At 43.4% G+C, this 13,599-nt stretch overlaps 1 protein-coding gene across 1 annotated transcript; it reads left to right on the top strand.

The window, feature by feature from the left end:
* The first annotated feature begins 1,991 nt into the window (after positions 1-1,991).
* Positions 1,992-9,705, top strand: pgls (6-phosphogluconolactonase). The gene is made up of 6 exons (XM_088932700.1): positions 1,992-2,166; positions 3,354-3,638; positions 4,089-4,196; positions 4,973-5,074; positions 6,035-6,175; positions 8,039-9,705. The coding sequence occupies exons 2-6, from the start codon at positions 3,366-3,368 to the stop codon at positions 8,183-8,185; spliced, it is 771 nt and encodes a 256-aa protein (XP_088788826.1). The 5' UTR covers positions 1,992-2,166; positions 3,354-3,365; the 3' UTR covers positions 8,186-9,705.
* The last annotated feature ends 3,894 nt before the right edge of the window (positions 9,706-13,599 follow it).

The raw sequence follows: 13,599 nt of genomic DNA, 5'->3' as shown, positions 1-13,599 counted from the left end.
AAAACAGGGCTGCGTTCATCAGCAATAAAGAGAGCTGTCAGTGTCCGGAACTGAAGAATTAGCAAATGCAAATGAGCCTTGTGCTTTGGAAAAGGATGAATGAGCAGGGGGCCATTTTTTATGTCCCACTGGGACTGTATGCCTTTTAAGAGCCAAGGGTGTAAGGGAGAAAGTAAGTCTCCAAAAGCCAACTGAGACTTGCAAGAGCGCTCTCATTTTTTGAACAACTAAAAAATGCTTAGTCATGCTGTCTGCGGCCATCTTTCCCAGCAGGCTTTGCAGTTCAAGACCTGTCTCGTTAGTACAACGAAGCTGGTTCGGGGCTAGCTGCTACACAAGCAGGAAAGAAATAGGATACACTCTGCAACTCATGCAAACTTTGCCAAGGCTCTGAACCAGAAGTCATACACTCAGCCAAAAACAGACAAAAAAACCACTTCCTTCACTCTCTGGTTCTAATCAATTTTGTGTGCTAATAGCAAAAAGCACAAAGTTTACTCCACATAGTCCTTACGCTTTGAATTGTATTTGTGTATAATACTTGACGTGTTATTCTCTATCACCTTATTCTGCATTTTAGGGAGTCAAAGAAGTCAATAACAGTCCCCCAGGGCTGCTGTCCAAGAGGATTCATAGATCCAGCTTTGTTTCATTTGTTTCAGCTTATCCAGTTAAGCAAATAATGAGTTTCATTAGGTTAAGAGCTCCAGTGGAAAGAACCGGAAGCCTTACACCCCTCCCTATGGAGAACTGGAAATGTGCCTCCCCCTTAGGTGGTTATGTTAGCTACAGGTCTTCTCTGGAACTTTCTGGAGTTTTCCAGTGCAATGTTAATTCTGTATTAAACCTCAGTTAAAGCAAAGTCAGATTTGACTGTTATCTACCTCAATACTTTGCCCACCTTTTGGTGACCCAGGAAACACTGCAGACTTGGGATGGGGTGTCCCCTTCCAAAATATGTGCTACTGATTGTTATAGACATTTTAAACACCCACGACCCACGACCACCATACACAACAATACTGAAGCTGCAGTTGGCACAGCTGTGTTAATACAAAGAAAAAGTACAGCAATATAATACATCTATGAAATTAATTAGGGTGACACAGAGTTTAGCACTGCTGCTTCAGAGTGCTGGGGCCCTGGGTTCAATTCCAGACCTGGGGTGCTGTCTGTGTGGAGTTTGTATGTTCTCCCCTTGTTTGTGTGGGTTTTCTTCCAGTGCTCCAGTTTGGACTCCCACACTCCAAAGACATGCTGGTAGGTTCATTGACCTCTGGGAAAATTGGCCCAGGGGTGTGTGAGTGTGTGTCTGTGATTGTGTCTGTCTGCCTTGTGATGGACTTGTCCTGTCCTGGATGTATCCTGCCTTGTGCCCATTGCTTGCCAGTATGGTCCCTGCCTCCCCCACAACCCTATACTGGATAAAGCAGTTAGGAAATGGACGGATGGATTGATATAAAGACAATTAAAATAGTTGTGATATTAATATTACAAATATGACACAAGCAACAATAGCTGTGCTTTTAACATAATTATTATGAGCGCTATGCCACAATACGGAAGCTGTTGGTCATGCAAAAAATCGTAAGAGTCTTATTTACGTATGTGAAGGCTGTCACGGATAAAGTCTGATCTTCGTGGCCCAGTATCTTTGTAAGATAAGCAACAAACGACATCTGCAGATGCACTTCCGTTTTAATTTTGCTAGCACTAAATGCTTAAAATCGTTTTTTATTATTATTATAAAATACTATTTTTATTATTACAGTACAACCAATGAATAGAGCATATCCCAGCAACAGTTACAACAGCAGACATTATTGCACAAAAGACTGGACTTTGCTTTCCAGCAAGATATGCTACTGAGCAAACACTGCCAGCTGCTGGTGAAGTGGTTTGCCTGGGATTTCGGATCGTCGTATCAAAGACTACGTATCCCGAAATGCAACGCGACAGGGGCACTGCGGGATTGGCTGTCCCGCGGCGTCATATGAGGAACTGGAGGTGAATTGGGGCGTGCTGAGCAGTTCGGTCTTTTGGAATGACTTGTAATACAAATAAAAATTGATTTAACGATTTTTAAACAAAAAAACGTGTGGAAGAGAATAAATCGGAAGCGCATTTACAGTAAGGAAGGCCTGGGACTGTTACTTTCTGAACATAGTAAGTACTCAGTGGATGCAGGATGTTGCAAATGAGAAGCGACATTAATACTATGTCGAATTAGAGCTTAAACCGATATTCCTTATTTGTGTAATTTAGTTGTTTATATGAAAACGATAAATTGTAATTTCAGGTGGAGCATCATTCTCTGAGCTAGTTTGAAAAAATCGGAGACGGGAGAGACAGTAGTCTTTTAATACATTTATTTTTAATTGGGCGAAGTAGTGTGTGATTGCAAAACTTTGCATTAAGCAATCTAAAAAACCGCTTCCTTGTAAAATGAATAAATATTTTCATACAGTATGAATGCAGTAATGTCTTCGAGGGAAATTGTTATAGGATACCCGAGGCTCTTCTGTTGTATCGTTAAGTTTTGTGGTATAAATAAATAAAGGGGTTCAGTCCATAAATCACATTTTTAAACAAACCTACAGTATTGGGTATTTACATAATTTAGTTAAGAGACTAAAGGACGGTTGCCTAAACTCTAAACACTGAAATATGCGTATGATACAGAGAACGTACACTGTGTTCATTTGACATATAAAAAATATTTTGCGGCTCAAAAGGAAATGTTAATGGACTTGTATTTTTCTACATAGCTCAGTATCACTGGTAACTAAAATGCATCACTCCCTTTTATGTGTTTGGGCTTAAGGCAAATCCTTTATTGATTTATTAATCATTAATTAGTTATAAGATAAGATCACTTTATTGGCCATATACAATTTCTTGCATTAGGAATTTGTCTTTTCACATACCCCAACTTGCTCTCCATGAGACACACAGACAGGGAAAGAAGCTTGGGGTCAGAGCGCAGGGTCAGCCATTTACATGGCGCCCCTGGAGCAGCTGGGGTTAAGGGCCTTGCTCAGGGGCCCAGCAGAGTAGGATTCCTCTGCTGGCTGCAGGATACGAACCGGCAACCTTCCAGCCACAGATGCAGATCCTTAGCCACAGAGCCACAGCACCGCCCCAACATTATAATTTTTAATAGTTTGTAGCAAAAAAACTTACCGTACAGTGGCAACAAGTTAGCATAGTAGAATGTTCCAGAAAGAAGTACCAAGTTAAAATTCCATTGGACATCAATTAATACAGTAGCAGGACCCCAAAGAGCAGTGGCTTTAGGAGTAAGTACTGTAGACTGTTGTAGACGGGATTACAGCCGTGTCTGTGTTTCTCAGCCCCCCTTGGAGATGTCCGGTGGCGGTCGGCGCATTCTTGTATTCCCGTCGGCGGCGGAGCTGGGGCCGGCGCTGGCTCGCTTCATTGCGGCGCGGGCAGCTCGGGCGACGGGCTCGGAGCGCACCCGCTTCTCCCTCGGCCTGTCCGGCGGCAGCCTGGTCTCCATGCTGGCCCGCGAGCTGCCCGCCCTGCCCGGCCTGGACTCTGCCAAGTGGCTGGTGGGCTTTTGTGACGAGCGCCTGGTTCCCTTCGAAGACCCTGAGAGCACCTATGGACTGTATAAAGTAAGGTTGTTGCACACATGGTGAGGAGAGCTGCCTGTTGCCCACTGCACACTGCAAGGCAGACCTTTCAGTGACTAAAGGCAGGGATTTTTCTGGAGGGCAACAGGTCAGCAGATTCAATTCAGTCACCAATTCAATTTTGAGCGAATAAAAAGCTGGTTTGTTATATGAGATCATTTTGAGATCATTTGGGACTAATGGGACTAAGTCCTGCCTTTAAGTGAAGAGATTGATTGATCAAGATGTTCACAGGCGTCCTATAAGACTGACTTATAGGACACTTATATGACTTATGGATTGGGTCTCTCAAGCAGCAGGGTTGGAGACCCCTGATCTAGGAGACACAGTACAGTAGGGGTGGAGTTGGGACTAATTCAGTATTTCATGGTCACTTTGTGGTATGAGACATGGTGTGGGAAGGGACATTGAAAAGCTGTAGCTTTGTTTCAGAGTCAACTGTTCTGCAAAATGAGCATCTCTGAGACTCAGGTCTTGGCCATCGACCCTTCGTTGAGTGTCGAGGAAGCTGCGAAAGACTACGCCAAGAAACTGAGTGAGGTAATTAAGGCCTTTACTGGTTATTGTTCCTAGTCTTGAGTAGAGACAACTACCAGGGGGGTCTGATAGATGGATTCATTGACAAAGTCTACCCAGGAGACATTTTATGAATGAACACTGAAACGCCAACCAGAAGGTATACTGGGAAGTATGTGAAAGTGCAAGACGTTGCTTCTTTATACAAAGGGTTGTGGGAGTATGGAACAAGCTGATACTTGGGTTCCTTTCCCCAGGATTGATCCCAGCTGGATGAGATCCTGGGATCAATTCAGGATTAACTACCAAACAGACTAGATAGGCCAATTGGTCTCCTCTCGTCTGTAACCTTTTTTCGTGTCGCCAAGCTTGGCTCTGCTTTTTCTCCCCCTCTCACCCTCTGTGCTCTTGATAACATTTAAGATTGGTGGATCTGAATTGACCTGAAAAATAAACATGCTTTGTTTTTTAAATGTAAAGTCAAATGTAGAATATGTTTGGTGCTGGTGGCACAGTATTAAGTGATTAGCATTGCTGGCTCGCAGTGCTGGGGTCTTGGGTTCAATTTCGGACCTGGAGTGTTATCTGCATGAAATTAGTATGTTTGCGTAGGTTTCTTCTGGGTGCTGTAGTTTCCTCCCACATTCCAAAGACATACTGATAGTTTATGTCGTTTCTGAGAAGACTGGCCCTGCTGTGACTGTGTGCGTGTCTGTCTACCCCATTGTAACTCTATAGTAACTCCTTTTGTCCATGTTGATTCTTCTGGGTTAGCTGTTTCCTTATCTGTTCCACTGCAGGCATTTCCAAACGAGGAGTTTCCGGTTTTTGATTTGCTGCTGCTGGGGATGGGGCCTGATGGACACACCTGTTCTCTGTTCCCAGGGCACCCCCTGCTGGAGGTAAGGGAGCACCACACCTTGAACCTTCAAATTAAGCAAAGCAATTATTCTGTTAATTTTAATAGGTTCTGTTAATTTTAATCTGTTAATTTTCTTTAGGTTTGTAGCCTAAAACTGTGTAAAATAAATTATATGTATTATTTTATATTTATATACAAATCTTTATTATATTGTATTGTATAATATTACAAAATATGTTATTATATTTGTGATCACACAAAATAAACGTAACGTCCAAAGTCAGTTTTTGCAACATTCTCTCTGCTGTTGCACATGCACTAAAATCATATGTTCATTTCAGACCAGCCTGTCTGCCTAGGAGAAAGTTCTGTAGGTGAATTTACAATGGGACTAGTTAGCTTCAGAAGCCTTGGGTTTTGTACAATATAGGCTTTTTGCTGTTCTACAACTGAAAGCGACATGGCCAACCAGTAAATCCTATATATATTTCCATTGTTCTTTTCAAGATCTTTACAAGATCAAAAACAAAAACTAAGAAGTCTTAATCAGAGCTTTAAATGGAATAATAGATTCAGGAGTCCCTTATGCCTGACAGAGGAAAGTCCTGCTACTTGCTGATTTCAGTCATTCTCCGGAGATGTTCCCGGGTGGAGAATCCTGAAAGAAGGAGCTGAGATCTGTAACTCCTCATAAATTCAAAGAAGATTTTAAGGAAGTGTATTCTTCAGTCTTAGTGAGTAATCAAGCATCAGACCTCTAAACTAACTGCAACTTTCAGAGCAGGACTGGTGGGGTCTCATGCTCTTTCACAGAGTTTTTATTCAGAAAGAAATAATTGTATGCCTGTGACAAACTTATTTTTTCACACATGCAGAACATTGGATCTGGCTTGCTCTTTACGAATTTATCACAAGCTGGGACTCAAATTTGCTTTAGGTGTCCTGCATGTCAGAAACCACCCGTTCTTGTTTGACCCCCCCCCCCCCCCCCCTCATTTAGGAGAACCAGCGGACAGTGGCACCCATCAGCGACTCCCCAAAGCCCCCACCTCAGCGCATCACCCTCACCCTGCCTGTGGTCAATGCTGCCCGCTGTGTGGTCTTTGTGTCAACAGGGGGCAGCAAAGCACCTGTGCTCAAGGTGGGTCTTTAAAGCACTGCTTAGCGAGTGTGCTTGTGATATTTTGTGACATTATTTCTCTTACATCATAAGTTTATTATGTCAGGGTAATAAGTTATATGGGTGACACAGTGGGGCAGTGGAGTGCTGTGTGCGTGTTGGTTGTGTGTTCTCCACATGATTGTGAGGGTTTTCTCCAGGTGCTCTGGTTTCCTCCCACAGCCCAAAACATACTGGTACGTTAACAGACTTCTGGGAAAATTGGCCCTGGTGTGAGCGTGTGTATATTTGTGTCTGCCTGCCCTGTGATGGACTGGCACCCCGTCCAGGGTGTACCCCGACTTGTGCCTGTTGCTTGCCAGGATGGGCGTTGGCACCCCCGCGACCCGGAATTGGATAAAGCAGTTAGAAAATGGATGGATGGAATAACTGATATGTCAGTTGTATAGAATTGTCTTGATTTTCACACTTCACAAGTTTCAGGTTTTCATACAAACTGTACTGCTGAAACAAGAAAGCAATACATTACTATTATTTCAGCTTTTCCTAGCCTTCCCTGCAGCTCTCCTGATTACACAAAATAGGATTAAAAGTTGTTAATGCCTTAGAACATGTTTTATTGCTGAGTCTTCTTTGCACAAAGGGTGGTGGGAGCTGTTAGGGCATCTTGTTGAACCTGTTGATACTCTGGTTTCTTTCAAGAAACAGCTGGGTGAGATCTTTGGATCAATTAGCTACTAATTACCAAATGGGTTAGATGAGATGAATAGCCTTCTCACATTTGTATCTTTTCTTATGCTATTCCATTCTTGCACATTAAGTCCTGTTTCTGTGAAGACATAATAGCTTCAGACTAAAGCAATTTTAAAAATATCCAAAACTAAACTGCCTCTATCTAGCAACTATCAAATGATTTTCTGCATATTTAAAGTGACAACAGGTATAAGATCGTGATCATTTTATCACGCTCTGCCCTTAAATTCTAAATCCTTATGAAACCAGCTTCCAGGGTGGTTGAATTTCACAAAAATAAGTAGCTAATGTTTAAGGGAAAGGGCTTTGAAGCCTGTTCATTTGTGTTCTCGTCACAGTTCTGCATGCTTTGGCTGGGGAGAGGCTTTTGGGGGTTGTCAACAATGGAAAATGAGTGAAGCATAAATTGTTAAACAGAGCACATGTGTTAATTAATTAGATTGCATTAATTAGAAACTTACAGAATATAACAGATGTCCTCACTGTGGTTCTCCTTAGGAGATATTGGTTTACTTCATTTTTGGTATTAATTTGGACAAAGTCATCCAAAGACGTGAAGGAGACCTCTGGCACACACTTCTAAAACTTGCAGGGCAATTCTCTTTTATTGAAAAAAAAATTAACAGCTGATGAATCATTCCACCCGGAGGTCAGGAGCAACCGTGACACCAGAGGATGCAAGTGGGAACGAAAAGGAAGTGCATGATTTAGGACTAAAACCAGGAAGGAAGTAGTTCTTTACATACAGAGTTGTGGAGGTCTGGAGCAAGTGACACCACTGAAACAGAGGTCCGTGGATTCCTAAAGAAAAAGCTGTGTCTGTCCTCTGCTCAGTAAGCCACTAGCAGCCAACAGAGCACAGGATGGGCCAGAAGGCTGTCTCTTACTTGTTACTTTTGTATTGTTCGGATGTTGAATTAGCAGTTATTTATTTGAATCTGCACTGCCTAATGAAGCCCAATCCCCTTCCACACTGCCTTAACTAGGCTTTCATCTGATCACCGCTTCAGTCAGTAGAAAGTAACAGACATGAAAGGTTGTGTTGAGAGCAGTGAATTGCTGATGCTGGGAGTGTTCTGTGTCCGGGATGTCTGGGGCCTGACCTCTCTCTGCCTCCTCTGTTCTCCACAGCACGTTCTGGAGGGAGGTGAAGGCCCGGCGCTGCCTGCAGCTCGAGTTAACCCAGCTGGGGGGGAGCTGCTGTGGTTCCTGGATGAGGCAGCTGCTGCTTCCTTAACTAAGGATGTGGAAAGGCCGTCAGCCACTGCAGTGCTGTGATATCCCACCCACCTTGGCCCCCACCCTACAGATAGACACCTAGGAGAGGTTTCTTATCTCCTGGAAAGGGTTTCCCAATCTCACACTCACGGGATATTTTCTGTGTCACTGGTAGGGATTTCCAATCCTGGTCCTGGAGGTCCACACACCCCCTGGTCTTCATTTTTCAGAGCTTCATGACCTAATTGAAGCTTTAATTGAACTAACAGCTTGCTTGAGTGAAATATGTTAAAGTTTTTTTGTCTGCTCGAAAGTATGAGATTTTGTGTTAACTTATGCAGTATCTAAGAGGCAAACCTGCAATGTGTTTAAGAGCTGAAAGCAGTCAAGCAGTTCCAATTAAGTCAATAAGCGTTTGTTTCGCCGGAACAAAAAATCTAGTAAGTGTGTGGAACTCCTGGACCCGCATTGGGAACCCCTGCCTTTGGATACATGCAAAGAACAGATTAGTGTCTCCTACTGCAAAAGAAAGCAACATTGGTACCCTCAGTACAACACAAAATTTCATTTGGAGAAAGCATGGTTTCTATGCTACAGTGGCGATGTGGTTATTGATGGTAGCACGTGGTTATTCACAAATACATGCCGTCTCACTTCAAATAGGATGTGAAACGGCTAAAAATAAGATAACAGGAAGCACCTTTGGGTTCATTACAAGCAAGGATAACTGGGCTTCACCTGCAGATACACCCAGATACACATGGCCTGTCTCGCCTCTTTTAGATGAGCGCTGGGGATGCCATCTGTGCCACCACAGCCCAGAGCAACAAGAGAAAGGGCAAGGAGTGAATTAATCAGGGCAAGAGTGAGCCTGAGACGTCTAAGAACATGTCTTGCAAGTTTGGCATTAGGATTGAACTTAAAGTATCTTGATCTTGCCAAGGCACCTTTTCAAAGACTGTAGGGGAGTCAGCATTCCCTGTTGACAGTTTGCTTCAGACACTGGCTACTCTTTTGGTAAAGAAGCGCCTCTTCATGATCAGATTTTCAGTCCACAACATGTATCCTCTTTAATTTCCTACTTGGATCTTTGACGTTCTTGTTTCCTAGCTGAGCCGGAAGCGGTTTCTCTCTTGGCGTCTACTTGATTTTATTCTTCCTTCTCCAGTGGCCTAAACGTTGCTTCCAGCTGCAGGGGGGTGGCAGCCCATGAGCCACAAAAGAACAGCGATGAACGCTTCCGTCTGAATCATTGTGACTTCTGGGCGATTGTATCTTTCCACCAGGAGTTTGTTCCTGTCAGAGAATACATGTGAGACCTCACTAGGGCTCGGAGTTCAGTGTCTAGTGACCAACTTTAATAATGGGTGTAGCTGACATAGCTCTGTGTATTTTTAATTATTATTCATGGAAGGCTCTAATGTCAGCACACAGTGGTGTGATTAGTGGGATATTTCTAACCTTAAAACTGCTTTAGTTTACTTTTGTAATTCTTCCCAACAATCAGAAAGTGTGGAAACTAGAAAGCTGTGTCCTAAATGCTTTGTTCAATAAAGCAGAGTTTTTCCGCCTTCGAAAAAGCTGCAGTTTCTCTTTTTCACTTTCTTTTCCTGTGGTCTTTTTTCTCGCCACCCCCCATCTTTCCATCTGCATTTTCACGTTTCTTTCTCTTCCTCTTTTTTTCCCCACCTGCCCTCCTGCAGCCCCCATTCTCTTTCTCTTTTTTAATCTTTTGTGATTTGCCATGCTACACATCTGCCACGAATAATGCATCCCGCCCCTTCTCCTTGCTTTTAAAAAGTAAAATGTTCAATTTTGTGTATCTCGCCTTTCATCTCTGGCATCGGCACCGGACATTACTGGGACCCCAAGGCTGGAGGGTGTGGAGGCAGGGGGAATCGAGACAACTGGGACACTCTCTCCTCTCACACCCACCTGCCCTTCTCTCATAGCTGTTCGATATTTAACATACTACGAACCCCCTCACACACACCCCTGCCCCGTAGGTGAGTGAAGAGGTCGGCGCACCAGACTGCGACGCCCACGGTGACCTGGGGGTTGCCATGACGAGGAAGTGAGGGATACCCTCGCTGACTCGAGCGAGTCCACCCAGCGCCCTGGTGACGCGTGGTCAATTGTACGCCCACTGCCTGAGGGGACCCCCAGCTGTGAGGGGCAAATAATGTACAGTAACTCCGACCCGGAATCAGCTTGGTCTGCTCCCGTACTGTTTTGAGTCGCTTTTATTTAAAAAAAATACCAGTTGCTATACCAGTTTGGTATTTGCTTAACCTGCTGTTACTATGTTGATAACCATCATGTGCTACAATGGATGGGTTAGCAGTGCTAACCACTGTGCCACTGTGGCTCCCACCACATCATTCCATCCTAACCAAAATGGACCAAAGCAAAAGTGTCCATCCTGGTCCAGGAGGAACCGCAGTCTCTTTACAGCAGGCAGCAGCACTGTGGGAACTAGAAAAGGCTGGTAAACTGGTCCAGTTAAGACAGTAACCAGCTGGTTTAGCTCATTAAGTTAGAATAAAAACCTCTGGACACACTGGTCCTCCAGGACCAAGGTTGCCCACCTCTGGCCTAGAGGCACTGTCATCTCTGAGCCATCCTTGGAGTTTTGTGGTCAGAGAGGCGTGGTGGTGCTAATTCCTCACCAGGCTGCGCAGTGCGGCTGTTTCATACTCGGCCCTCAAACAGAGAAGGCCTTTTTCAGACGGGATAGAAAGATGTTTTGTTCTGAGGTTGTGTACACAGCAGTGCTTATTGTTTCACTACAGTGGAGAGAAGCATGGAGGTGGCAAGAGACGTCTGTTGCCTTGATGTGAAACAGCCTTTATTTATCCAGACATGACTGGCAGCTGGCCTGAAGAACCAAAACAATACAAAAGTCCCATGACCTCCTAAAAATAGAAATTAAGAACCAGCAGGAAAGATCCCGTGTAGTACACCAGCTTGCTGTCTGATCTGGTTCAATTCAATAAAATAGCAGATCTATTTTACTGTGAAGTTCAAATAATCTGGTATTTAATTTGGTGCCTTTGGAGTATTAAGAGTCCTGGTTTCAAAAGCATGGGGTTGGAGTGGCAATATTGCCTTCCAGTGCCTTGATTTGCTAGAAGATAAGCATCATGTGCTAGAAAGGATGCATGTTCAATAAGGTTGAAGGTATGTATCATTAGCAAATAATAATGTGCTCCTTACATTTAATTGGTAGCTATTAACTTTGTTTCAGATTCAGGGGGAGAATACATATGTCTGTGACTGTAAGAGATACTGGTTTCTAATGAATAAATCAATGAACTTGAAAACTGTGACCTGTGTAGTTTGCCTCTTTAATATTATGTTTCCAAAAACACAACAGGTCTAGGATGATGAAAATAAAATCAGGACAGTTGAAGCCAAGTAGTCATGGAAGAGTCCTGCAGTAGTAATAGTAAATAACTTTATTTTATATAGTACCTTTCAAAGCATCTTTTTTAAGCGCTTACGAATTAAAATTTTACACAATGAAAACAGTAAGAAAGATTGTAAAATTAGCACAAAGACACAAAAGTTTACAGTGCAGTAGAAGATAAGATCTGCGCCTGTGGCTGGCAGGTTGCCGGTTCAAATCAAGAGCAAGTTGGGGTATGCGAAAAGACAAATTCCTAATGCAAGAAATTGTATATGGCCAATAAAGTGATCTTATCTAAAAAGGGGCAGACAGGCAACAGTTCAATAAAAGCTTTACTGTCACAGCCCTCGGTAATAAGAGCAAACGCGGCTCCTGGTAATCAGAAACAAGCACCTTCCAATTCCCGCAAACACTGGTGCTTGGCCTAATCATCCTATCACCCAGAATACTTAAGGGCTCCTTACCTTCATCACAGTGCTCGGTATTGGGTATCCCAGTGGAGCTCCTTCCCTAGTTTTCCTCGTTACCTGTGATCTTCCGGCTAATTGACCTGCGTTTCACTACTACAACGATTTCGGATCCGACGTATTGTCTAAGTACACCCGGCTTTCTCTCTCACTCTCTAACTCTGTGCTTAATATCAGTTCGGATACAGCATAGGGTCCTACCTCAATCTTGGCTCTGTGCCGTTACATTTACAAGAAGCTTTAGAATTTAGTAGAAGGTTTTAAGTCTGGATTTGAGAGCTGATATTCTTTGGGATAGAATTCCAGAGCTCTGGGGTGTAAGCAGTGAAGGCCCCATCAGCACATAGTACTGTATGTAGGGCGTTGAGGGACAAACAGGAGACCAGTCTCAGAAGGGTGTGAGGCAGGGAGAAGGACGATAGTAGCTCAGACAGGAACTGAGGTGCCAAGCCACGCAGAGCCTTATAAGTGAGCTTGAGGATTTTGACATCAACATAAAATCTGAAAGAAAGCCAGTGCAACAACTCCAGACAGGAGTAATGTGATCCCTTAAACTAGACCTGGTCAGGATTCTGGCTGCCGAATTCTAGAGAAACTAGAGAAGTTTGTTCAGTGTGGATCAAGATACCCCAGCGACTAGGGCATTGCAGCAATAAATTCTAGAGAAGACGAAAGTGTTACAGTAAGAGACAACACAAGACATACTCTGGCGATCTATAAAAATGGAAGAATGCTATTTCTGCAATGTACATCAAATGTCAAGCAGGAAGTCTTCAATTTAAGATTGCCGTGAATTAATGAACGGTGATGATGATGATGATGATGATAGAGTGTGGAAGAGGACCGTAGAAGACAAGTAATCATTGATGAGTCTTGGGGTGACCCTCCTCCCATCATTAATCAATAATAGCTGATGATAATACATTAAGGTTTGATGAAAAACTATGATAGTTTTCTTCATACAATAATTTAATGTTTCAAATAAGATATTAGCATCACCAAAAATGATCAAAATTGATCAAGTTCATAAAGATGCAATGATATAATTGTCTAGTCAGGACATAGTGGGATTAATGTTTCTTCGGGTAGCCCTGTGTGTTTTTATTTACGATTTTTATGATGTTCAAACAGGTGCCTGTAACCATTAATAGTAAACAGATTTCTGAATTCCCCACATACTCCCTATAGGCCCTCAGAGACTGATAGAGAGTCATTAGGTGCTTCAGTGGTCTGGAACTTTCTGTGCTGCCTAACCAGTTTCCATTCTCACAGGGCCCTGTACCCCGCAAGGGAAACGCCAGAAGGGTGTGCCGTTCCTTGTGCACGTGAAACTGGAAACTCTGCCATTTCTGATCCCTCCTCAGTTCTGGCTCTTGTCTTTGTCTGTTCGATGAAGTGTTAGGTTTGCTAGTGCATCTGTGACCATTCTCCACTGTTCTGTTGGAAATTGGTTGGGTTTTGAGTCCCAACAACGTTACACCTGTCCTGCTATCCAATTTAGGATCAAAAGCTGTATCAAGATTAGGATTGATTTTTTGTGTTGCTGCTGTGCCTGGATAAACAGTCTTGGTCTCACTGCATTAACCTATGATCCACAG

This window comes from Atractosteus spatula, chromosome 14 (assembly GCF_055471065.1).
Source record: "Atractosteus spatula isolate fAtrSpa1 chromosome 14, fAtrSpa1.hap1, whole genome shotgun sequence".
Lineage (NCBI taxonomy): Eukaryota > Metazoa > Chordata > Actinopteri > Semionotiformes > Lepisosteidae > Atractosteus > Atractosteus spatula.
Note: the sequence above shows the minus strand (reverse complement) of the source record. Positions and strands in the feature narration are given on the sequence as shown.